The sequence below is a fragment of the Brassica rapa genome, chromosome A02 (genome assembly GCF_000309985.2).
Source record: "Brassica rapa cultivar Chiifu-401-42 chromosome A02, CAAS_Brap_v3.01, whole genome shotgun sequence".
NCBI classification, from domain to species: Eukaryota; Viridiplantae; Streptophyta; class Magnoliopsida; order Brassicales; family Brassicaceae; genus Brassica; species Brassica rapa.
Window position 1 is genome coordinate 16,338,191 of NC_024796.2, and position 26,855 is coordinate 16,365,045.

General features: G+C 30.3%; 2 protein-coding genes across 8 annotated transcripts; one reads left to right on the forward strand and one right to left on the reverse strand.

Annotated features, from left to right (window-relative positions):
• The first annotated feature begins 268 nt into the window (after positions 1 to 268).
• Positions 269 to 5,717, forward strand: LOC103868222 (putative GTP diphosphokinase RSH1, chloroplastic). 3 transcript variants are annotated; one of them, XM_009146332.3, is made up of 23 exons: positions 269 to 529; positions 683 to 957; positions 1,040 to 1,105; positions 1,222 to 1,314; positions 1,399 to 1,530; positions 1,609 to 1,710; positions 1,786 to 1,863; positions 1,954 to 2,025; positions 2,184 to 2,291; positions 2,471 to 2,568; positions 2,656 to 2,716; positions 2,829 to 2,894; positions 2,990 to 3,046; positions 3,127 to 3,228; positions 3,353 to 3,511; positions 3,608 to 3,739; positions 3,821 to 3,907; positions 4,031 to 4,102; positions 4,249 to 4,335; positions 4,422 to 4,869; positions 4,972 to 5,033; positions 5,109 to 5,177; positions 5,282 to 5,717. In XM_009146332.3, exons 1-23 carry the CDS (start codon positions 508 to 510, stop codon positions 5,384 to 5,386), a joined length of 2,553 nt encoding a protein of 850 aa, XP_009144580.1. In that variant the 5' UTR covers positions 269 to 507; the 3' UTR covers positions 5,387 to 5,717. The 3 variants fall into 3 exon arrangements, with proteins under 3 accessions (XP_009144580.1, XP_009144581.1, XP_009144583.1); XM_009146333.3 differs by having other exon boundaries at positions 2,832 to 2,894; XM_009146335.3 differs by lacking the exon at positions 269 to 529 and having other exon boundaries at positions 698 to 957; positions 1,212 to 1,314.
• LOC103868223 (proline-rich protein 3) lies at positions 5,695 to 26,402 on the reverse strand. 5 transcript variants are annotated; one of them, XM_033284261.1, is made up of 3 exons: positions 24,458 to 26,402; positions 7,189 to 24,307; positions 5,695 to 6,169 (listed from the first exon to the last, which is right to left on the reverse strand). In XM_033284261.1, exons 2-3 carry the CDS (start codon positions 7,361 to 7,363, stop codon positions 5,847 to 5,849), a joined length of 498 nt encoding a protein of 165 aa, XP_033140152.1. In that variant the 5' UTR covers positions 7,364 to 24,307; positions 24,458 to 26,402; the 3' UTR covers positions 5,695 to 5,846. The 5 variants fall into 5 exon arrangements, with proteins under 5 accessions (XP_033140152.1, XP_033140155.1, XP_033140154.1 ...); XM_033284264.1 differs by having other exon boundaries at positions 7,189 to 21,175; positions 21,334 to 26,402; XM_033284263.1 differs by having other exon boundaries at positions 7,189 to 18,582; positions 21,100 to 26,402.
• Between the last annotated feature and the right edge of the window lie 453 nt (positions 26,403 to 26,855).

Genomic DNA, 26,855 nt, shown 5'->3' on the forward strand with positions numbered 1-26,855 from the left:
TAACCCAATTGATATAATTGTATATTTATTTTTTTAATGAAACCTATTTTTGTGACTTTGAACTTTGAATTTGAATGTTACTTTGAAAACAAAAACTTGGTTTGGTGCTTTGAATTTGAATGTTACTTGTAATTTCCCCATCTTTTTTTCTATTAGAAAAGTGGTATTAGTGGTAATTCTCCAATAAAATATATAAACACAAAAAAATGTTGACAAAAAAATATATTTAACATTTACTAGAAAGGGAAAAAAATATCTGTGTATTGTAGATTTAGTCATAATTTAAAAAGGACGACATTTGTGTGGTTCAGGACTCAGAGTCTACCTCTGAGCGAGTTGATTATCTGTCTCTTCTTCACATCACTGTGCGCGTCTATCCTTTCGAAATCTCAATCGCTTAAGAGTTGTCAATCTCCTCCGCCTCTGGGGTTTCGGAATCTGGGGAATTGAATGACTGTTTGATCAAATGTTGAATCGATTCAGTACGATTGCTTTGCTTCATTAGCAATGGCTTCTTCCTCCATGTCCGGTGCGTGCTTGCTTCCTCTCTGATTTGAGTTCCCGTCTAGCCAAATGTTGATTCTCTCAGCTTGAAGCAATGATTAGGTTGTAGACTAGTGAATTCGATTCTTCATCTGCCTCCCAACTAAATCTAAAATCGTTTGGGTTGAATTAATTGCAGTGTCTGTGGAATGTGTGAACATATGTAATCTGAATGAAAGAAGTGATTGCAGTGCTTGGAAAGCTCCTCGAGCCTTTACTGCCTTTCTCGCTACCACTGCTCATCCACCTCTCTATCTCTGTCGCACAAACACTAGAATCCTATCTGTTCAACACTTTGGAAACGTGAATAGAATATTGAGTTGTGGTGGTCATAAACGATGTGAACTGTATTGCTTATCTTCATCTCAATCTTCTGGGGCTTCTGAGGATGTTACTGCGGACTCATTATGGGAGGTAGTTGACCCTGCCCTCTTCTTTTTTAATGGCACTTATTAATACTCAAATCACGTTGATGGGGTGGTGGTTATCTCTGCAGGACCTTTTCCCATCGATATCTTACTTATCATGTAAAGAATTAGAGTATGTTCGAAAGGGCCTCAAGGTATAATGATATATGTTTCTTAATATTCAAAAGGCCTCTTTGACGTGTTATTTTATTGGAGTATATTTCAGTTTTCTGTTATTCATCTCTTAATTCATTAAGAAAGGTCTGCGCAGTTAGCGTTTGAGGCACATCATGGTCAAAAGAGACGTAGTGGGGAGCCATTCATTATACATCCAGTTGCAGTTGCTCGTATCCTTGGGGAACTTGTGAGTTGCGTCATACATTATTAATATGCTTCACTTGAGAATTTGTTGGAAAAAGCTTGTTCAGTTGTTTTTGTTCTTGTTTAGGAATTGGATTGGGAGTCTATTGTTGCTGGATTACTTCATGACACGGTCGAGGATACAAATTTTATTACTTTTGAGAAGATAGAAGAAGAGTTTGGTTCAACTGTACGCCACATTGTAGAAGGGGAGACTAAGGTCTGCATAGTTGTGTTTGCTACAATATTTTGACATGAACTTCCATCTATATTCATAAAAAAGAAGTTTCTCTATTAGGTGTCAAAACTGGGAAAATTGAAGTGTAAAACCGAAAGTGAATCAATACAAGATGTTAAAGCAGATGATTTGCGGCAGATGTTTCTGGCGATGACGGACGAGGTTTCAGTTTTATAAGATTGTGTTTCAGCTAGTGTGGTTTTGTTACTCATCAGCAGACTAACTGCTTCGTTCCAGGTCCGCGTCATTATTGTCAAGCTAGCTGACCGGTTGCATAATATGCGAACTCTCTGCCACATGCCTCCCCATAAGCAGGTGATTAAGTAGTTGAGATTTGTTCCCATACCGCTCTCATCTCTTATGTTTCATTTGTGATAACTACTGATATTGTGAAATTTTGTTCAGTCCAGCATTGCAGCGGAGACTTTGCAGGTCTTTGCTCCTTTAGCGAAATTGCTTGGAATGTATTCAATAAAGGTATAACCCTTACTTATTGTTTTTGCTTCCTTTTATTCTTAAAACAAATATTATGCCATGAGTCAATTCGGTTTAAATGCATTTTAGTGTGTGTGAAAGCTAGTTATCTCACTGTTGTGCCCCTCGGCGTTCTGAGTTTTGTGGTTCTAATCTTGCAGTCTGAACTGGAAAATCTATCTTTCATGTACGTAAGTGCTGAAGATTATGAGAGAGTCACAAGCAGGATCGCTAACCTCTACAAAGCGCATGAGAAAGAACTAAGTGAGGTAACTTCAACTTATTATTGGCTCTTAGGTTAAATTGCCAAAACGTTGATTGAAACGGCAAAGAAAATTAGAGAAGGATGTTCATATCAACCTACAACCTCTTTGACTTTTCGAACTGTGAAATCATCTGGTCGTCTATTTAATCCATATGTGTTCACAGAGTCTACTGTGTATCTTAGGCAAACAGAATTTTGGTGAAAAAGATTGAAGATGATGAGTTTTTGGACCTTGTTACTGTGAATACTGATGTTCGATCTGTTTGCAAGGAAACTTACAGGTGAAAATCCGTCAAGTTACTTCTTTATTATAGTCTGTAACATACCATTTTCTTCAGCATCTGAAGACTCTTATTTTTTGCATGCAGCATATATAAAGCTGCGCTCAAATCAAAAGGATCAATTAATGATTACAACCAGATTGCTCAGGTTTGTGTTGTACACTCATCTCCAAGTTGTATCAAAGGTTTCGAATACAGAACTTCCATTTGCCATCCTAACATGATTGTTAATATTACTTCTCTAAAATTGTTTATTTTAGCAGTTAAGGATTGTTGTAAAGCCAAAACCTTCTGTTGGGGTCGGGCCTTTATGCAGTCCACAACAGGTGAAACCCCAATGATAAGGATATGGGTATGGGTATCTTTTGTTCCGATACGTTCTGGTTTGCCACTTAACTTCCTCACTCTGTCATTAACGCAGATATGCTATCATGTTCTTGGGCTAGTTCATGAGATCTGGAAACCTATTCCCCGAACTGTATGTATCTGACTTTCTGTTCGTTCAGGATATATTTTCACTACATTACATCAGAGCATATGTCTTACGTTTTGTTACAGGTAAAAGATTACATTGCGACACCGAAGCCTAATGGCTACCAGAGCCTCCATACCACTGTGATTCCGTTCTTGTATGAGAGCATGTTCCGGCTGGAGGTTCAGGTATTTGATGATATTGTTTAACCACAGTTCTTAGGAAAACGCCAAATACAATTAACATTTTGGGTTAGATTTAATTTTTAAAGGCTGGTTTGATTGGGTATTAAAACTACATTTCTCTCTGCAGATCAGAACCGAGGAGATGGACTTGATAGCTGAAAGGGGGATTGCTGTTTACTATAATGGAAGGGCTCTTTCTGCTGGATTAGCTGGAAGTCAGATTCATGTAGGTAGAAATTCAAGGGGGAAGACGGGTTGTCTGAACAATGCAGATTTTGCACTCAGGGTATTTTCTTACCACACATTCAAGTAAAAAAAAAATGCAGAGATGCGTTCCAGTAGTAGGCAGTGATATTTATGTCGTGACAGTTTCATTTTCCAGATCGGGTGGCTAAATGCAATTAGGGAATGGCAAGAGGAGTTTGTGGGTAACATGAGCTCTAGAGAATTTGTGGATACCATTACGAGAGATCTTTTAGGTAGTCGTGTGTTTGTATTCACACCTAAAGGAGAGGTAAAACGACTTAAGCCCTGAAACTTCCATTTTTAAATTTTCACGTCTTTGCTTAGATGCTGAAGTATTCTCTACTTGCAGATAAAGAACCTTCCTAAAGGGGCCACTGTTGTTGACTACGCTTATCTGATTCACACGGAAATCGGAAACAAGATGGTAGCAGCGAAGGTGTTTTCCACTTTCCTGTCATTCTTTCCATGCTCCATTTGAATTCTCTATCTATCTATCATCTTTGATTACGGACAACAACTGTATAAGAGGTTAAGGATAATTCATTGCTTGAAAATGTAGGTGAATGGTAATCTCGTCTCTCCAACGCACGTTCTGGAGAATGCCGAGGTCGTGGAGATACTCACCTATAACGTGTGTAGCTTTTCTATCTTGCACGTGTTTGTCATTTCTCATTTTCTTTGTTCTTGCTTAGGGAAATTTTAATTGGCTTTATCATACTCTAGTTACTACGTAGGTTCTGTGAGCTCTCTCATGTTTTATTTTTTTGCACATCACAGGCCCTTTCAAGCAAATCTGCTTTCCAGAGACATAAACAGTGGTTGCAACATGCGAAAACAAGGAGTGCAAGACACAAGATTATGAGGGTATGTTATTTTTATTTTTATTTGCTTTTACTTTATGCTTATTTAGCTCACTATTACTGATTGATGCCTCCTTGAACTTCTTCCAGTTCCTAAGGGAGCAAGCTGCGCAGTGTGCTGCAGAAATAACCCAAGATCGAGTGAATGACTTTGTGGCGGACTCTGAAAGTGACGTGGAAGATCTCACAGAAGATTCAAGAAAGAGCCTACAGTGGTGGGAGAAGATTCTCGTTAATGTGAAGCAGTTTCAGTCGCAAGACAAAAGCAGAAACCTAACACCCGTTTCTCAAAACGGCAGCGTTTGGGCCCCAAAGGTGAATGGGAAACACAACAAAGCCATCAAAAACTCGAGTTTGGAGAATCCAGAGTTCTTTTTACCTGGAGATGGAATTGCCAAGATTTTTCCTGCTAACATCCCTCCTTATAAAGAAGTGTTGCCCGGTTTAGAGAGTTGGAGAGCCAGTAAAATCGACTCATGGCATCATCTCGAAGGTCACTCTATCGACTGGTTATGTGTTGTATCCATGGATCGTAAAGGTATCTTCTTCACTTGCTTTATGGTTATGAATCCAAAACCACCTCTCTTTATCTCTCTTTGTCGAAGTAGTCAAATCAAAACTGTTGGTTATATTATCACAGGCATAATAGCAGAGGTTACAACAGTCCTTGCAGCTGAAGGCATCGCAGTATGTTCTTGCGTGGTGCGTGCTTAACTGTAAAATCTTACTTTGTAGTGTCTAACGACTCAACTGACAAATGTCATGCTTTCTTTGCAGGCCGAGATTGACAGAGGAAGAGGATTAGCAGTTATGTTGTTTCAAATAGAAGCAAACATTGAAAGTTTGGTAATATATACACGTCCCAACGTTCTAAAACTTTCTTTTCAGTCCTTTTTTAGGTTTTGGATCAGTAAACCCAACCAGTTTTTATATGTATCTGTAACTTCTAGGTTACTGTATGCGCAAAGGTGGATCTTATCTTGGGTGTGCTGGGATGGTCCAGTGGCTGCAGCTGGCCAAGATCAACAGGTAATGCTCAATTTCTTGAGTGTTAAAGCTAAAGCACTCATGTTCTTGGCCATGAAGTTTTGTCATGTTCTCTGGAAAAGATAATCAAACTTGACAAGAGAAAGAGTCTGGTAATGGTTGCTCAAAGTAGAGGTAGAGAGCTCTTATAAATATAATTATATATATCATTTTGTTTTGAAAACAAAACCAGTCAAATTCTTTTTAGATGTTTTTGTGTTCAATAAATCCAGGTCATTGTATATAAAGACCATAGAGTGGGATGTGAACAACACATGTAATATGTAGATACGCTCCTGTAAAACCTTATACTTGCACATAAGAGTAAAAATGGATGTACTTCACAACACGGTTTATATATATGTTAAAAAGTTTCCAAGAAAGACAATATAAAAAACATAAAAAGTCTCGGCTCATTTTCAGACAACGAATCAAACAAACAAAAGGACTCTCAAAGTTACATTTCACGTCAATCAAAAGAAGCTTTGTTTAGTAGTAAGTAGGTTCAGAGGTGTAGAAGAAAGGACCAGCCCAGTAAAGCTTGAAGCTCTTGTCTTCAAGAACACGGTATTTGTTCAATGACATTCCTCTCACACCCTTGTTCACATCGGTCGGGAAATCGCAATCAGCGATTGGAGACTGGTAAAGGAAAACTTTGCACTTGGTCACCGTCCTTCCTGCACGAAGCTGTGAAGGGAATAACGTGGCGAAGAAGTAACCTTTAGCATCAGTTTTGCTGCTCATTATTGAGATTGGAACTATTTCTTTGCCATATGCGTCTGTCTTCACACATGCAATTCTTGCCGTAGCACCTGTGGTAAGCAGACGATTTATTATACTATTTATTTTCCTCACAACTCTAATCCTATGGTAGAGAGCTACGTGAATGGTATGATGACTTTGTGATGTTACAATATTCAGTGCCGTTTCAAATTATTTTAAACTCATGTAAATATTAACCATATATTTAAACAATGATGATATCGTTTTAAAAGTTAACTAGAGGTTCACCTGCACGTCGGACGTGTGGGTTTTGGTTTTTACATTTTTAATAAATTAATTAATGATATTTGTAAACATATATATTATTTGGATATTTTTAGGTTTCTACATATGAGAACCGAATTTATCTAGATCAGAAAGGATCCGACTCGAAATCTATCCAAAATTTTTATAATACTCAGACAAAGCTTTATTTAAAAACCTAAAAAACAATATCGAAAGAAATGATTTGTACCCAAATGGGTATCCGAATACTCATGCCAAACTAACTTTGTGAACAAATAAAAAAAAATTCTTTGATAACCATATTGAATTTTGTCATAAATAAAAAAATTTCATTCAAACATGTCGAATTATTATGGTTAACATGTAAAATAAATGTTGACAAATTATTACGAGAAAGAAAAATATTGAAATAGTTATTTAAAGTGAAATATGAATGTAAATATGTAATAAACATTTAAAATAGGTAAGTTAAAAGATGCAGTCGAATTAATTAGAAAAGACAATAAATAAGATGGTTAGAATTAGGTAAAAAAAAATGGAAATCTGTAAAAAAAAACAGTTAAATTTGGTAAATATTATTGTGTACTTCACTTTTAATAAGATAGATAGCTTCATTCATATATATATTTCTGAAATTATAAATCCTAAACTTAGAAATATTTAAAAATTAAAGTTTTAGAATCTAATTTATATCTGTTTAGAAAAAAAGAATTTAGGACCTTCGACCACCTTCACTTGCACATGATAAAAAGACGTCTCGCAGTAGTCTTCTACCACTAGAACAATTCGTCTTGGTTACAAATTAAAGAATTAATATATATACCTTGAATTGGGTATGATTTGTCACCGGACTTGCACATGATGACACCTTCAACGGCGACAGGAATAAATTTTCCGGTCTCGGGGTTGACTTCGTTGCCGTAATTAGCAACTGAGGATATGATTAAGGATGAGAAGACAACGAGAGAAGCAGCAAAGGAAAGGCGTGAGAAAGCCATTTTATTTTCTTTTGGCTTGCTTTGCTTATGTGTTAGATTTCAGAAAAAGCAAGTGAAGTTTTGAAAACTAGTTTCATGTGTTTATATAGGTTAATCGCGTTGACAAAGAAGGTTACTTTTCTAAATATATTTAATGGTTTGAGTAATAACATAATGAGCAACTTGGAATATGAACGTGTATGCACGACTTACAGTGTCACTGTTCCGACGTGATAAGCATAAAATAGTGTGTGGGATTACCAATTCCATAGACGGTTTAATGTATCGTGAAACCGGCTTTGGAATATTATAAAATGTGGTGAAGTTTTATATTGTTTTCTGTTATAAAATATGTAAGCATTCGTTACATGTATAACTTATAGGATATGTATATGTGTATTTATATTTAATAGTAGGTGATTCTCCACTGCACATGTACCGATATAAATCATTATAAAGTTAATATATTATAATTAATTGATATTTACTTATTGTTTTAAATCAATTTATAATATAATTTATATGTATAATTTATATTAATAATATTATAATATTTAAATTAGACATATAATTTTGGATATGTTATTTTTAGTTGGTTTAGTTATTTTTGGGTCAACAATCGATTTGTGTATCACTTGGATATATATTGGATGACATCTATTTTTCCAAATTCCCAAATATAGTTAATTTTGATTAATTTTTATTTGCAGTTATGTTGGTTATTTTCTTTGATATGTAAATATATTTTAGTAAGATTATGTATAATATAATATATTTTGTGTTTAGAACTAAAAAATATAAAATAAAAGTGTTTGATTCAAAATTACATAAATGAATATAACGTAAATATTCTGAAATCTCATGCATATATATAAAGTTATATTGTAACAATTTGTTAATATTTTATTTTTAATTATTAATATGTTTTGAGTCAACATGCAATTCAAATTTATAAAAATAAATAGATTTTTATTATAAAATTATAGCTTCTTATTGTAGTTAGATCTTGATTTTGGATATAAGTTGGCTTAGTCGAATCACTCATGTTGTGAGCATATTGAGTTACATATATTCTTACAAATTCAATTTCAAGTATAATTATTTTTAATCTAATTAAATCAAATCAAATTAGTTTATCTCTCGCTTAAATGTGCATGTATTTTCGTAATATTTATCAAAATTATATGTTGATTTTTAAAAATATTAGAAAATCAAAAGATAATCAATGGGAAATTAATATATATATATATATATAAAGATGATCACACTGGATTCTCTCATTGATTCTACTACGTGAATTTGGAACTCGTAGGCACTCCGGGCTTTGGTAGACCAACAGGATATGAAAATCATATAAAGCATATCACTGAGCAGAACCCAGACGGTAGATAGGGATGGATGACATTTCACAAACAATGAAAAATATACGATTAAATCAAAATATCATGTCGAAAGAGTTTACCGAGATAGGGAAAGACCATCATTAATGTTTGGGCCTACAATTGATGTATTGAAGGCATTATGTTGGAAAATACGGTGCTCACCAAATATAAACATTTTCTATGGCAATTGGTGACAAGATATTTAGCAGTAAGGAAGAATTTGCAAGTGCGAAGGATACAAGGGGATATATGATGTGCAAGATGCGGAGCCGATGAGGAATTGATCAACCATGTGTTTTTTGAATGTTAATTTTGAGCTCTCTCAAAGATACCACAAAATCCAGCTATTTTCTCAACAAACTCTCTCTTCACAAACATGGATCATATCTGCTGGAGAGTTTTCCCGCAGATGGAGGATCATCAGTTTGCATGGATACTATGATACATTTGGAAAAGAAGGAATAATTAAGTTTTTAGTAATCTGGATATTGATCATAGGGATGCGCATAAATTGGCAGAAACAAAATCAACACTCTAGGCCGAGGCACATATATTGAACGAACAGAGAACGGTACCACACGTTGAGGTTACGACTCTACCATCAATTCTAGCAAGATGGTGTTTCACATATGGGTCCTGGAAAGACAATGATATTTTCTCTGGTCAGGGTTGGCTCAGTATTTTAGAAGGATTTGATGGGCTGATAGGGGCGAAGAATGTTCGGGCTAGTCTATCTTCTCTTCATGCGGAGATGGAAGCTTTGCTATGGGCAATGGAATGTATAAGAAACTTACGTCAATTTCATGTTACGTTTGAAACGGATTGCTCTCAATTGGTGAAGATGGTTTCGGAACAGAAGAATTGCCAGCCTTTGCAAGTTATTTGGAAGATATTAAGATCCTGAAAGAAAGTTTCTTCCGATCAGAGATCATCTATGTACCAAAGACGCAAAATACAAAGGATGATAGTCTAACATGAAGTATCAGGAAGCAACCGTCTTTAGTCGTTCACATGGATCGAGATATCCCGTTGTGGTTCATAAAGTCAGTATGATAAATTTTTGTAAGCTCATGAACGAATATCAATATTTAAAATAATTAAATATTTTATAATTTCTAAATAATTGTACGCCTTAGATTTATTGAAAGGTAAACTAAAAATAATCTTAAAAAGGAGATCAGATTTTTTGGGTATTTTGATTATGGGTATATTAAGTTCTACAAACATAAAGAAAATATAAAATTAAAAAGAAACTAAATATTAAAAAAAAATTATTAATGATAAAATATAATATATATACCTCATTAGATGTATATGCTATATAAAAATATTTTGTAGCTATTTGATCAAAATATGCTTATCATAAAAAAAAAAATTTAGGTTCCATTTTTAATATCTCAAAATCAGCACTAAAATTGTGATTGTTTTTGTGAAATCATACTATATAATTAGAATATAATTTATGGGTATTTTTTGCTGTAGTTGTAAAATAGTATAGTCAGCTAAAGATTATGAAAAAACATATGAATAATAATAATTATAAACTATTTTAGTCAATTAAACATAATGGGGTTTAGATTATTTAATTCTTTTTGTAATCATCTAAGAAAATAGATAGAAAAATATATCTATTACTCTAAAAATATAATTATTTTATATTGTATAAAGTATGTTTCAAAGGAATAATATTTATTTTTTAATATCAAGTTTATCTTTGTGAACCTTTTTATGAAATCATATTATATAAAAATATATTTTTTTTTCATCTAATAAAAATATAGATATAAAGAAAGTATTTTTATTACTTTGACAATATTTTTTTAAGTAAGAATATGTTTTAAACGGAATATTGCTATTTTGTGAAATTTTCTTTTTAATAAAATCATATTATATAAAAATATATTTTTGTTTTTCAATTCGTTTTTAAAACTTATAAATCTTTCCTTTTTATTATATATGTTATTTGGAAAAATATAAAAGGAAAAAAATAAAAAATAAATCATAGTATTTAAATTAAATATTTTAATTCATTAACGTACTTATGTAAATAACCATCATAAGAATTAACGTGAGCATGCTACGTATAAAAATGACTTCTTAAGTAATTGTTTTTGTCATCAACGTATACTGACTCATACTGACTCTATAAACCAAATCGGTAACTTTGCATCCACGTGAACGACGAAAAACGGTTATTTTCTGACACTTCGTATTAGACTTCCCAAATAATATTATAGAGATATCATATGTTATTACAAATTATCTGTTTAAGTTTTCAGTCAAAACATTTAAATCTATTTAAGTTTTCTACAAGTAGTTTTTTTTCTCTTGGTTAACTAAAACTATACTTTTTTTTTGAATCATATAATGTTGTAAACTTAAGAAGGTTTTTATTATGTCATCACTGGAAAAATTCAACCTCAAAATAAATATATAAACAAGACTAAATCATTATGATGATAATGGACTTTTATGCTACAGTTTTTGAAATTTCTTCTTAAAGTTATGCATGTTCGGTCCCTTGGGTGTTTCTCAAGAATCCATTAGATATGTTGTAATGCATTTCTCTACTAAGCATCTCTACTAAAACATGTTCGTTTATGTATCCAGAGGCTGCATCCGGATGGTAGTATTCAGATGTTGTTTGTTTGGACACTATTACATCAACATACAATATCTATAATATCTTATTTATTATGTGAGAATCATTACAATATTTTATCTATAACACGTAACATTCACTAAAATATTTTTCAAAATTCCTAAAAAAATATGTGAATCCATCTAAATATATACTATTTTTTATTAAACTAGCCATAAAATAAATTATTAAAAGTTCTTCATTATTTCTACAAATAAAAACTACATAATTACTTAATATGACTAAAGTATATATGAAAATTAATAATTTTGAGTAATAGAGATTTAATAAAAATTTGTGTATCATTTATCATTTTGTTTAATTGTATATTATTAAAATAAATTAAACAATTACATTAATTAAACGGGAAATTGCAAAATATGACCCATAACTTGATTTTAAACACAAAGGTATATCCCAACTTGAATCAAATGCAAAACTAACCCAAAATGCTAGTGAAATTACAAGTATCCCCTTATAACCAAACAAAAAAACATAATTTACTTTTACGAAAATAACCCCTCGAAGTCTTCTAGGGATTTCTTAAGTCTTATGTGAGAAGACTTCCTCATATTGTAGATCTTAAAAATAATTTATAAATTTTAGAAAAAAATATTTCGATAGGGGAAAAATTGAAACCATGTAATTATAAACATTTGTAATTGATATAAATTAAGATATAGTAAAATTGAAAATCTTTCAACACATATGAGTGAATGTAGTGTGTCATTGTATTCTTTGGATTAGGTTTTGGTAAAATAAATTGTAGTATTGTTTGTATTTTTAAGGTTAGATTTTGGAAGCTTAACATTAAAAAAAAAAACAATTTGGCATATATGTACTTACTTTTGTGTATATTAAACACTTAAAATTTATTTTAAGTTTAATGAAGTGTTTGTTTTTATTTAGTTAGTTAGTTATTTGACTTTAGAGTTTATATTTAAGGGCTAGAAGAAGTCTCCTGGCCAAGTAGTATATTTAGGAGTAAGAAGACTTCCATGGAAGACTTCTGAATCGAAAATATTTAACCTAAATAGAAATTTTTGTTTCCATACATAAAAAAAAAATTACACATTTTTTTCTTCTCAAATGGCTGCAACAAAAATGTTATGTTTCTCACTCTTAAACTCTTCAAACTCACTCTAATGTTTTTGAAATTGAAAATACAAAAATTTCTATCAATTTCTCATTTTTTGGCTCATGTATTTCTCACAAATTTATCTTGTTTTGAGAATTTTTATTGCATGGTTCTCAACTCCACTCCTTTAAAGGTAGATCTATAAATTTTAGATTTATATTTTAGTGTGTTCTATAAAGGTAAATCTTTCTAAACTTCCACTTATTTTCTCTGTTTTGAAGTCATTTGAACGTTTTTGGATATGAATGATTTCCAGATCTCGGTTTGTATATGCAGATTTTTCAGATATTGCTAAGATTCAATTCTGGAAGACTTTTGGAAAGTCTTCTCGTAAGTCACTTCCCATAAGTCTTATAATATATAAAGCGCAAGAAGACTTTCTGGAAATCTTCTGACGGAGTTTTCTCTTATGTCTCCTCTTTGATAACAGATCTGAGCGTTAGCAAGTTTTCATGTCTGATTTTTCTTATTTTGATAAGCTGTTGTTGCATAAAGTTCTTATTTTTTTTCTCAAACTAAAACTATCCAACCTATCTCTTATCTCATGTCATTCTCAGTAATTTATCTTGTTTTTGCACGTTATTTATCACATGGTTCTCATCTTCCACTCATTTAGAGGTAGATCTATAAAATTTGGATGTGTATTTTTGTGTATTCTATAAAGGTAGATCTATCTAATCTTTCACTCATTTTTTTTTGTTTTGAAGTCATTTGAACGTTTTTGAATATGCAGGTTTTTCAGATCTGAGTTTGGATATCTTTGGTTTTTAGATTTGGGTCAGGCTTTAGAAGACTTCTAGGAAATATTCTAAAATATAATGCGTTAGAAGACTTCATGGAATACTTCCTGGAAATCTTGTGAGCATGTCACCTCTTTCATAACAAATCTGAGCGTTTTAGCAAGTTTCCATTACTGATTTTTCTTCAATTGGTAAGCTTTTGATGCATAAAATTCTTACTTTTTCCAAAGTAAAACTCTCCAACCTTTCTCTAATCTCTTTGAATTTGAAAACACCAAACTTTATATCAATTTCTCATTTTTTTGTCACATGTCTTTTTCACTAATTTATCTTATTTTTGTAGGTTTTTTGTCACATGGTTCTTATCTTCCACTCCTTTGAAAATAGATTTATAAATTTTAGATATCTATTTTGTGTGTTCCATATAGGTATATCTATCTAATCTTCCACTATTTTTTTCTGTTTTGAAGTCATTTGAATGTTTTTGGTTATGCATGTTTTTTAGATCTGAGTCATATTTTAGAAGTCTTCTAAAATATAATGCCCTAGAAGACTTCCACTTCTGACGAAGTCTTCTAAGAACATAATGTCCTACAAGAATTTTCCGGAAGTCTTCTGACAGAATTTTCTCTCATGTCAAGTAGAGTCCAACCTTATATTTATGGATTAATAATCTCTAACTCCATGTGTAATAGTTTTGTTTATGATATGTTTTATGATTTATATGTGTACTCTTTTAGTTGTGAATTCTTTTGTAAATTTTAAGAATTATTAATAAAAACATTTTTAGTAAATATGTTCATGTATACAATATTATCTTGTGAAAGTACTTGAGTTTAATAAAGTAATTGATACAAATTCAATAGCAAAACACAATAACACAAAAATTTAGTCAAATTTACTAAAAATAAGGGAGACGACTTCTAAAAAAACTTAGTCAAATTCACAAGAAATCAAACATTACATAAGTACAAACATATAACATTTTCACTAGAAGTCTTCTGGAAAGTCTACAGAAAACTTACAGGAAGTCTTCTCGGAAGACTTCTTGTAAGACTTAAATTTTAAGCGGAAAACTTAAATATAAATCAAAAAATTTAAGTGGGAAAACTATATCAAAATTGAAATTCTAAATCTCAAAATAGTTAAAAAGTATATCTTATGATCTAAAAAGACAAATCAAACCACATTACTTGATATTCATAAAGTTATTTAACACTTTTGAAAGTTCAAAACCATAATTTGAAGTTGAAAATACAAGTTTAATAAAGATACAAAGAAGGAAGACTTCTCTCATTAGCTAGAAACACTAATAAACATGAATGTCAGTAACCTCATAATTATGATAGAAGACTTCTCTCAATAGCTAGAAACAATAATAAACATGAATGTCGGTAACCTTATAATTATCACCATAAGTTATCAGTTTCACTAAGTAGTCCCAATATTGACAAATATATAAGAATTAGCAAAAAAATATGAAAAAGTCTTTACAATTTTAGAAAAAATGAAAGGTTATTAATTTTTGACCTAGAAGACTTCCACGAAAGTCTTCAACTTGAAGACTTCACGAAAGTCTTCAACTTGAAGACTTCACGAAAGTCTTCCAGCAGAAGACCTCTAGGAAGTCTTCCGTTTATGTCATTTTTGCAATTGCAAATTTACAAAGGAAAACTTCAGATTAAATAAAAACTTTCGATTTTATTTAAATAAAAAAACCCCCTTAATTAAATAAAAAAACTTTAGATTTTTCTCTATATGTTATATTTTGAAATTTTTAAAACTATTAAAATCTCATATAGAAAATTTTGTGACCAATGATTTAAATTTTTCTAATAAAAATATACAAATGACTATTAAATCATATGAATAAGAAGTCTTATTTAATAATTATTAAATTGAAAATTATATATATTTTTAATATTTTTAAATAAAATTATATACTATACAAAAACAATAAATATTCTAGTTTCAATATACGTGTAACCACTAATTTAGTTTACAATACAATAAAAGTTTGTTATAAACCAAAATAATTATACTTATTAACAGAAAATACATAATTTAAAACTAAAAAAATAAAAAAAAAATCATTTATATAACATTAATATTTTAAAAGTATTTCTTTCGCGAACGTTATTACCTAGTATCTAGATATTTGAGTTGCAAAAAAAGTAGAGTTTGGATGCTAACATTTGCATCTCAAAATTAGAAAGACTTAAATACCCTTAATACAAATATAAAATTGATTAAATTAGTTGTATAACTATTATATAGTAAATTTAATCAGAAAAACGCCAAAATCTTATAATTGCAATTTCCCGCCAGAACCGCAAAAACTGTATCGAAAAACTGATTTTTTGCCAAACCCCCAAAAATGTATTTTTCCGCAAAAACTCAAAAACGCGTGTTTCGTGCCAAAACCGAAAATGTGTTTTCTCATAAAGTTAGAAAAATGTTTTTTCTGCCAAAACCAGAAAACCTGTTTTTTTTTTCAAAACCGGAAAACATGTCTTCTTGCCAAAATCGGAAAAATGCGTTTTTCCGTCAATTCCAGAAAATCACGTTCCACCAAAACTGAAAAAATTGAAAATCGCATTTTTCCGCCAAAACTGAAAAACACATTTTCCCGCCAAAACTGAAAAACACATTTTCCCTCCAAAACTGAAAAATTACATTTTTCCAACAAAATTGGAAATGCGTTTTTCTGCCAAACTAGAAAACATGTTTTCCGTTAAACTATTTTCCGCGAAAACTGTAAATTTTATGCTTTTGTCAAAATCACAAAAAAAAAAATTATTAAAAACTGTAAAATCGTGTTTTCACAAAAAATGCAAAATAGTTTATTTAAATAATACAATTAGTTCATTATTAAGCAAGATAAAGGATATGTCTGTTACATTACATCCTTATCAGTAATTTTATGTTTTTGCAATAATAGAAAGAAAGAAATTTATATACATATAATCTTGGAATTCAAATAACTAAACCAATGGCACATATGATCCGTGACATAGAATACTCAGTCAGTTCATCTTCAAAGATCAGATATTCCAGTCGAGTGGAGAAGAGAGAGAATTTCATGGACCGATACGTTTGATTCAATATTCAACTGAGTCTCACCCAGAGCTCATATGACTATTCATTTCCCTTTTTCTTAAGAAATGGTTCTATATAAGGAATGTTTAAAAGCTCTGACCAGTAAAATGCTCCGACCAGTAAAATGCTCCACCCACCTACAGTTAATGGGTTTCCCATGCACGCTCTTTCGGTGTGGATATCATTCCATGCGACGGAAGATGCATTAATTTTTGAAAAGCTCGATGAAAAGTTTGTTTATTGACCTTGCAATCATTATATGACATTTTTCATGCTTTGGCCTCATTCATATGGTATCACGAATCACTTCCCGTTATATCACTCATGATCCATTACTCCAGCTCAAGTATGTTTAACCCTGGAGTTCTAAACGGATGTATGACAGAAAAAGTAAGTGTACTTTAGTGAAATAGGTAGCCAAATTAATTCTCTTATGCCTTTCTCATTATACCACAAACCGGAATATTACAATTCACCCTTTCTCAAAGAACACAACATCCATGTTGCGCCCCAAAATTGTTATCCATGTTAGTGTGAGACCTCACTGACTCCACACTCGTCTGGGTTCGTCTCTGATACCACTTGTAACGGCCCAACCGTCAACGGCTAAGAGCATCTCCAAGCCATTGCTATTATCACCTCTATAATAGCATTTAGAGGTGAAATTGCTCTAACTCATCTCTATTTCTTCATCTATAATAGAGATCTCTATATTTTCCTCTATTTATAGAGGAAGAAATAGCATTCCTCTATTTTTTACTCTATATGTAGAGATCTCTATTTTAGAGAAATACATTGGAGTAAAACCCACCTCTATTACAGAGTTCCTCTATTTTAGAGGTAAAAATAGAGAAATACATTGGAGATGGTCTAATGGGCCTCCCATGCCCGCTCACTCGGTTCATGGATCCATTCCATGCGACGGATGGTGCGTTAATTTTTGAAAGGCTCGAAAGACTTTCTTACTGATCCTGCAATCATGATATGACATTTCTCCATGATTTGGCATTACTCACATGGTATCGTGAATCACTTACCAATAGGTCACTCATCATTTTATTACTCGAGCTCAAGCACGCTTAACCCTAGAGTTTTAAACGGATATGTGACGGAAAAAAATAAGTGCACGTTAGTAACATAGATAGCAAAATCAATTCTTTTAAGTCTTTGTCATATACTACAAACCAGAATGTTACATTAGTCTCAATTTAGTCTATTATTTCCCTATAAGAGGCTTACAGCTTTACGTGATTCCATATAAAGAATGTTCAAAGGCCCTGATCAGTAAACTGATGAACATGTGTAAGTATTAACATTAATTCGTTTTATTTTAGTTTGAGAACTCATCATAAATTTTTTTTTGTCAAAACCATTTGATTTTAGATGGATTGCTTTGTGGTATCCCTGCTTTAAAGCAGGTAAAGCGATAGCTTTAGACCACATAATATAAAAACAAAATGTGGACCATATTTAATAATATTAAGATTCCGACTAGTGATTTTTTCGGAAACACGAGGAACGAATAGGAAAGAAATGTATAGGAATAAAATTGTAGGAATGAAAATGAATGCTTGTTCCTTATCAAATTTAACAAGGAATGCTTTTGTTCTATATTTCTCTACAGATAAAGGAATGGAGAGGAACAAGAAAGAAAAATTATTCTTTGTGAATGGTGATTTTTTTTTGGGAATGATAAAGAATTCAATGTTCTCTTTCGTTCCTTGGTCACCATTCAAAGCCTAAGTATAACTCAAATGGTTAAAGAAGAGAAGTTAGTGTCCTCCTTTGATTAGGTTCGAGCTATGCTACAAATCTCTCTTTCATATAATTCTTTTGGGGCAGTATTAAATATAGGGAAATTGGAGCCTATATACATGAAAAAAGGCATAATTAATTGAGTAGTCAATCACCCTAATTTTTCACTGTTTCCCTTGTTTTTTATATAATATTGTTGTATTGCCCCTGCTTGAAACCGGAGAAACCTGCTAGGAAAAAAAATGAAATTATAATTACTATTTTGCAAAAATATGTCGTGTCCCTTCCAGATTCACACTCTTTTAAATAGTTTCACTCCAGATTGTCTCCACCGCGTTTTCTCTGATTACAATCCCTCCCAATTCGTATTCACATCCCAATTTGCGCTGACCCTTGCCTAAAAGATTTGTGTAGTGGTGATCACCTCCATCTATACGAACGACACCATCATCGCGTCACCACTGTATGTTCTTCTCTTCTATTTACTGTATCAACAACAAAATCCGTCTCTTTGATGTGGTTATATGTATTATATCCACTAATGTCGCAAGATACACTTATATTTTGTCGCCGTGGATGACCTAAGTTGATCGGAGAAGATGAACAGTTTCTGTTTATTTTGTTCTATTCTATTCGCATATGGAATAGAAATGTATTATGTTTGTTCTATTCCTGTTATGAAATGCAATATATTATGCTACTTTTCTATTTTATTATGTTCCATTCCATTTGATGATTACTAAAGAGTGTTTTATTTTGTTTAGAAATATAGTTTTTGAACAAGTAAATATCGTACTATGATCTAGATTGGGTAGTTTAATATTACATGATATAATTTAATTTACATAATATATGTTATTTTTTAGACTTTGATATTTGAGTTTAGGGTTTATATTTAGGTTTAGTGTTTATATTTGGGTTTAGGGTTTAGTGAATATAGTCTAGGGTTTAGTATTTAGAAGGTGAGGGGATATTGTTGGGGTCAGCATTAACTTCTTCGATGAAATCATAGACATTTCATTATTTCACCAATATATACCATGCTATTTATTTTGTTCCATTACATTTGGGTTTAGAGTTTATTTTTGGGTTTAGGGTTTAGTGAATCATATTTAGGGTTTAGTATTTAGAAGGTGAGGGGTTTTGGTTGGGGTAAGCATTAACTTTAATTTCTTCCATGAAATCATAGATATTTCATAATTTCACCAATATATAACATACTATTATTATGTTCCATTATATTTGGGTTTATAGTTTATATTTGGGTTTAGGGTCTAGTGAATAGGGTGTAGGGTTTAGTGAATATGGTTTAGGGTTTAGTATTTAGAAGATGAAGGGGTATGGTTGGGGTCAACATCAACTTTTTTCATGAAATCATAGACATTTCTTACATGCAATCGTATACATTTCATAATTTCACTAATATGTACTATGTTATTTATTTTGTTCCATTCTATTTGGGTTTAATATTTATATTTGGGTTTAGAGTTTATATTTGGGTTATGGTTTAGTGATTAGAGTTTAGGGTTTAGTATTTAGAAGGGCTTATATCTAGATTGTGTAGTTTAATATTACATAATATAATTTAATTTACATAATATATGTTATTTTTTAGACTTTGATATTTGAGTTTAGGGTTTATATTTAGGTTTAGTGTTTATATTTGGGTTTAGGGTTTAGTGAATATAGTTTAGGGTTTAGTATTTAGAAGGTGAGGGGATATGGTTGGGGTCAGCATTAACTTCTTCGATGAAATCATAGACATTTCATTATTTCACCAATATACCATGCTATTTATTTTGTTCCATTTTATTTGGGTTTAGAGTTTATTTTTGAGTTTAGGGTTTAGTGAATCATATTTAGGGTTTAGTATTTAGAAGGTGAGGGGTTTTGGTTGGGGTAAGCATTAACTTTAATTTCTTCCATGAAATCATAGATATTTCATAATTTCACCAATATATAACATACTATTATTTTGTTCCATTCTATTTGGGTTTATAGTTTATATTTGGGTTTAGGGTCTAGAGAATAGGGTGTAGGGTTTAGTGAATATGGTTTAGGGTTTAGTATTTAGAAGATGAAGGGGTATGGTTGGGGTCAACATCAACTTTTTCCATGAAATCATAGACATTTCTTACATGCAATCGTATACATTTCATAATTTCACTAATATGTACTATGTTATTTATTTTGTTCTATTCTATTTGGGTTTAATATTTATATTTGGGTTTAGGGTTTATATTTGGGTTATGGTTTAGTGATTTGAGTTTAGGGTTTAGTATTTAGAAGGGTTTATATTTAGGGCTTATATTTTCGTGTAGAGTTTCATGATGATTGGATAGGGTTTAGTTTCTGGAATATGGGTTCACCATTGGAAAAGCATTACTTGTTTCTATTATGTTTGGATATGGAATAGAACACTTCTGAACTTTCATACCATGTATTTTAATTTTGGTGATATAGAATTGGTATATTACATAATATAATTTAATATAACATAATTTAGTTTAATATTACATACCATTATGTATTTTTTAGATTTTGATATATGAGTTTAGGGTTTATATTTGGGTTAGGGTTTAGTGATTAGATTTTAGGGTTTAGTTTTTATCTGATATGGAATAAAACTTAGATGATATAGAATATAAATCTTGATGTTTATGTATGTGATCATTAAAGTTATACGTGGATGGCTTTTTCTTCTTTCAAAAAACCACAAATACATACCTCCAGTATTATAAAAGGTGTTACTATGGTTCACAAAATGACCATGTCGTTTTCTTTATGTGAAGGAACCGGGTACCTGTTACCAACAAAGGTATAACCGGCTGGAATGATGGCAAAAAGACAGTTATTACATTATGTCAAAATCATGTTTATTCTCTTGATTTTCCTCTGAAATATGGCTATTAAGCCAATAAGCCCTTAGATATAAATGTAAGGGCCATTATTGTAACATGATTTAAGCCTCAGTAATATTTGGGACAGCACTGGGTACGTACATTAAGTGAGCGATAGGTTGAAAGCCAGTACTCTTCTCTATGGCGAGGAAGAACAAAGTGAAGAACACCTAGGTACCTGACATGTACGGTAAGAACACAAAGCTAAGGGAGCTGGTGAATTTGGTTGTAACAGCTGGTAACATTTTTTTGTAACATTGATGTGAGCAACTCCACAAAGTCTAGAGAAGAAATCTCAGGGATCTATATAGAAGATGCATGGATCTATATAGGTACCTGACATGTACGGTGAGAACACAAAGCTAAGAGAGCTGGTGAATATGGTTGTAACAGCTGGTAACATTTTTTTGTAACATTGATGTGAGCAAACTCCACAAAGCCTAGAGAAGAAATCTCAGGGATCTATATAGAAGATGCATGGGCTTATAAAGCTTGAGGGACAGTTTCGTTGGATAGCAACTCATGACAAACGGCGCTCGAAATGGTGAGCTGTACCGCTACATGGCCGACACAAAAGTTGTTTTTGCACAGGTAATGTGCATTCAGTTTTAGTTTGTTTGATTTAGAGTTGGATTAACTACAGTAGAACTTTAATAAATTAATACGATAAATTAATAATCTTTATAAATTAATAAATTTTCTCGTTTTTGAGTTGGATTAATTCAAAATATGACACAAATTGATAAAATAATAAAATAATATTTTTTTAGAAAATCCTATGTAAATATATAGTCCCACTAAAATCATAAATTAATAATATATCTATATATACATTTCATATAAGTACAAACTAAACATTATATTGTTGGTTTTCTAGACATTTCAATTTATTTTGATAATATTTAGTAAAAATTATATCGAAAACGACATAGAAGTTATATGAAACAATAATATATAAACCAAGTAATATAATAAAACAATATGAAAGTCAAATTTTTTAAAAAATATTAATGCATATATGGTAAAATCAAATATATTTTATTTTATAAATAAAAATATTTAAAAATATAAAACATCTAAAAAAAAAATTTTTTTTTGTAAATTAATATCTCTATAAATTAATAAAATTTCAAACTCCCAACATTATTAATTTATAGAGGTTTTACTGTATAATGCTATTAGCCTTGTTAATGATCGATTATATATGAAAGTGGCTTGTTTTGGTTTGATTCCTTCTAATGTACTCCATCCGATTCAAAGTAATATATATTCTACAGTTTTCACAATTATTAAGAAAATACATAAACTTTTAACAATAAATACATTTTTTCTGTGTTTAGCTATTTCCTATGATTTTTAACCAATCAAAGTTCAGTAAATACAATTAATATCTTTAAAATTTGTAATTTGTCATAGATCATAGATCATTATGAAACGGATGGAGTAAGTTTGATCGCTCTTTTTTCTTCTTCTTTTTTTTGCTATGGTTAATATTCATAAAATGATAAAGTCAGATTTTACATCAGTAATATCTAGGAAAGCTATGCTTTGGCAAAAAAAAACTCTCGTTCAAGATATATGATTTGTTCTCTTTAACTTGGTTTTGTAATTCCAGGTGAAAACTTTTCGTTTGATTCCCGAAAACTGATTGATCCGGTTTAACTTTTTTTGATCAAAAAAAAGGATGATCCGGTTTAACTTAAAACAATGACGAATAAATGTAGTGTTGTAAGAAAGGATGACTTTGTTGGATGGAGTTATTACAAACTTATTAGTGTTCATGGTACTTTTGTGTGCGACTGACATGTTGAAAAACAAAGTCACGTGAAGTTTATAGCTTAGAACAAATAAGTCTTCGATGGAAAATTTCATTTCACATCTTTGTCGTTTCAAAATATAACTAGATCGATTTCAACCATTGTAGACGTTTTAGATGATAATTAAAAATTCGATTTCTCTAAATTTCTATTATTTTTCTGAATGTTTATCAATGCAAGTTACTCGATAACTTGAACCTAGAGCATTTCTAATCTATTTCTTCTTCTTCTTCTTCTATAATTAGAAATTCTAAAATAAAATGAGTTTTTCTCTGGTATATTTTACAATAGAAAATGTGGTACTTTTCTTTATTATAAAGAAACACTATTTTCAACAAAATATGTAGTATCCTTTCTTTATAAATAAAAGAGAATATAACATTTTATATTATAGAAAAACAAATTGGTACGTAAAACTATCTTCTATTTTCGAATTTCTTTTTTTTTGTAGAGTAAAACAAATAGAAGTGGATTGAAGATATTTTAACAGAAATAAATTATAATCTTTTAAATATTAAATTGAAAATATAAAGAAATATTTTCTTGATTGAAAGATCTTAATAAAATATCTAATAACTGATAAAAGTAAAATAATATTTAAATATGATATGATTTTAATAATTTAATATATATACATGTATATTGAAATATTCTGTTAAATTCATTTACGAAGGTGCTCGTACACTATGGGTCATCAATTATTAAAAAAAATTATTGGTACATATCGAGATACACAATTGATTCGTGAGTATATATAGTAATAAAAAAAAGATATTGAAGACAGAAAACAAATTGACAGAAGAAAAGAGTGACAAAAGCAGCTTTAATGACCAACGAAAGGGGACACTGTCTCTCTGGTCAATTACTCGCTTCTCGTGTACTGGAAAATGATTCTCCCTATGCATTAAACATCAATCATCATTCTTTTTTATATACTTCACTCATTTATGCTTAACAGAAAATACATTATCTTCAGATAAATAATAATATATATGATGAATATGAAAATCACCATAGACAATTATAGTCAATACCACTGTTTTTAAAATCGGATCGGACCGGACCGGTCAAACCAAATTAAACTAGATTTGTTTGTAATCAATCATATAAATCAAATTTGTTAATTATTTCTTCTTCATAATTTCTTTGGAACTATTATACTAATAAAAAATAGAAAATAACAATACCACAAATAAAATTTTGACATTTTTATTATATTTATTTTTTGAAATCTTTACAATTCATAACTACATATCTTTAGTGTCTAGCTGGAAAGCACTTCCTGCCAAATATTTTTAGCGATAATATTTTTACTCTCCGTTCAATTTTTATGTTAGCCAATCAGGTAAAATTAATTTCCATCTCGCTTACTCTCACCACTGTTTAACTGGTGGTATATATAATATTTTATTACCTCACAGTTTCTGAAGTGGAAATTAATTTGTACCTGATTTTATTTTATTTTATTTTTGTTTTACTCTCCTACTTTTCCTCTGTAACTGCGGTTTGAGCGGTGCGGGACAAGCGGTTCAACTGCGGTGTGATTTTAACAGTTATAAAAATATATAGATATATAGTATATGTAGAGATTTTTGGTACTGTTAACTGCGGTACGGGGCGGGGCGGTTGTAAACATTCGAAACGTTAGTTACTCCATTTTCATATCTTCCAGTTACTCTAAAATCTACCAGTCACACCCTTAATGTTAAGATGGTTAGTTTATATTTTTTGTTTGGTATATATATTTAAATTTTGTTTCATGATATCTATACTATAAATGTCAATAACTAAATTCAACTAAGTTCATATAAAATTTACAGAAGACAAATAATAAAGCATATATTTATTTATAGGTCTTGTTTTAAGTTTAAACTTAATCGAACCATATTAAATTCGGTTGAACCATATTAATTCATGACACAAAATAGTAAATAAATATTAAAATTTTGAAAATAAAATTTTAAAATAGTTTCAAAAAGTATTTTCGAATTACAAAAAGAAAATCTGAAAAAAATAAAATAAAATTCGAAAAAAAAAGATTCAAAAAGAAATATTTATAAAAAAACTTCAAATTCGAAAACATATAATCTAAAACTATAAAAAATTATTTTTTTATTATGTTTTTATTTTTATTTTATTAAATTTTATTTTTTATATATCTAGGGTATTAGTGTTCTTTTACCTATTAAATAAAACATTTTGGTCATTTTCCTCTTTGTGATCTATTTTTGTGACCAAAAATTAAAAATAGTCTATTTATGAGAATTGACCTATAAAATAACCTTTTGTTCATTAATCTCTATTTTTTTTATTAATCAAAAAATATGTCAGAAAAAAGACTTTTTCGAAACTTATAATAAAATTATTAGAATTAACAAAAAATTTCAATAATCTTCTAAGATTATACAATACCAAAAATTTTGATAAATTATTTTAAATAAAATGGTTATTTTTAATAGTTATGATTATTATTCAAAAGTATAAAATTATAAGCATAATATATAATTTTCATGAAATATTTATACCCGTGAAATCGCAGGCAACCACCTAGTATATATAAAATATTAACATATTAACTTATTTCAGATATTCGGATCCTAATTCAGATTTTGGTTTGGTTTGGTTCGGGTTGTACTCCAACTCCAAAATATCAAGCTCTTAAGTTATTTTCATATATTTTATTATATATTGGTTTGGATGCGGGTTTTTAATTTTGGTTCGGGTTAACGTTGGAATTCTGGTTTGGGATAAAGGCTAGGCCTAGTATTATTGGATATAGTCTGATGTGTGTTTAATTCTAGATACCATTTTATTAGTCCGTCCATTCATTTGTAACACTTCGAATGTCTAATTGAAAACTAATTTAGAGAAAAATAATAAATATGAAAATAAAAATCTCATATGCCTATTTAGACAAATATTTTTTATTTTTTATTTAAATATGTTTAGCTGAAACCTTTTTTATTCACTCACACAGTCACATTTTTTAACTTTTATTTTTGGAATCTCGGTCTCTCAACTAGTACATGTGAAATTGTTTAACAAGACCAATAAATCCCGGAACTCGAAATTTCGTTGAGCTGTTAAATTAAATTATTGCCAATCTGTCCCTCCACGCTAAAAGCAAATTTTTGCTAATTTTTATGTGAATCGTCCAACTTTTCGTTTGCTTTAACTAATTATTACCGAACATAAAACAAAAAACACTAAATTAATCATGAAACTGTACAAAATTATAGGTAATGTTACTGATTCTTAGACCATCTCCAAGAGAACTCTATTTTTTCCTTTGTAATTTACACAAAAATAGAGTAATTCTATTATATTGTAACTTTTGCTCTAAGAGCATCTCCAACCCCACTCTATTTTTCACTCTAAAATAGAGTTTAGAGTAAAAAATATTCCAATGGTACTATATTTCTCCATCTATAATACAGTGAAAAATAGGTTTACTCCAAATATAGAATAATTTGTTTTTTTTGTTCATCACTCTATTTTCTACTCTAAAATAGAATACCATTGGAGTAAACTCAAACTCTATTATAGAGTTACTCTATTTTAGAGTAAAATAGAGTAAGAGCATCTCCAACCTCACTCTATTTTTCACTCTAAAATAGAGTTTAGAGTAAAGAATGCTCCAATGGTACTATATTTCCCATTCTATAATAGAGTAAAAAATAGGTTTACTCCAAATATAGAGTAATTTGTTTTTTTTTTGTTCATCACTCTATTTTCTATTCTAAAATAGAGTACCATTGGAGCAAACTCAAACTCTATTATAGAGTTACTCTATTTTAGAGTAAAAAATAGAGTGAACCATTGGAGATGGTCTAAGCCATTGGAAATTGTCTAATGGTGTTACTCTATAATAGAGTTATTCTATTATAGAGTGAAATATAGAGGAATGTCACTTTTTCACTCCAAATATAGAGTAAAATATGACATTCCTCTATATTCCATTCTATAAACTCTATTATAGAGTAACACCATTGGGGCAAAAGTTACATTATAATAGAGTTACTCTATTTTTGTGTAAATTAT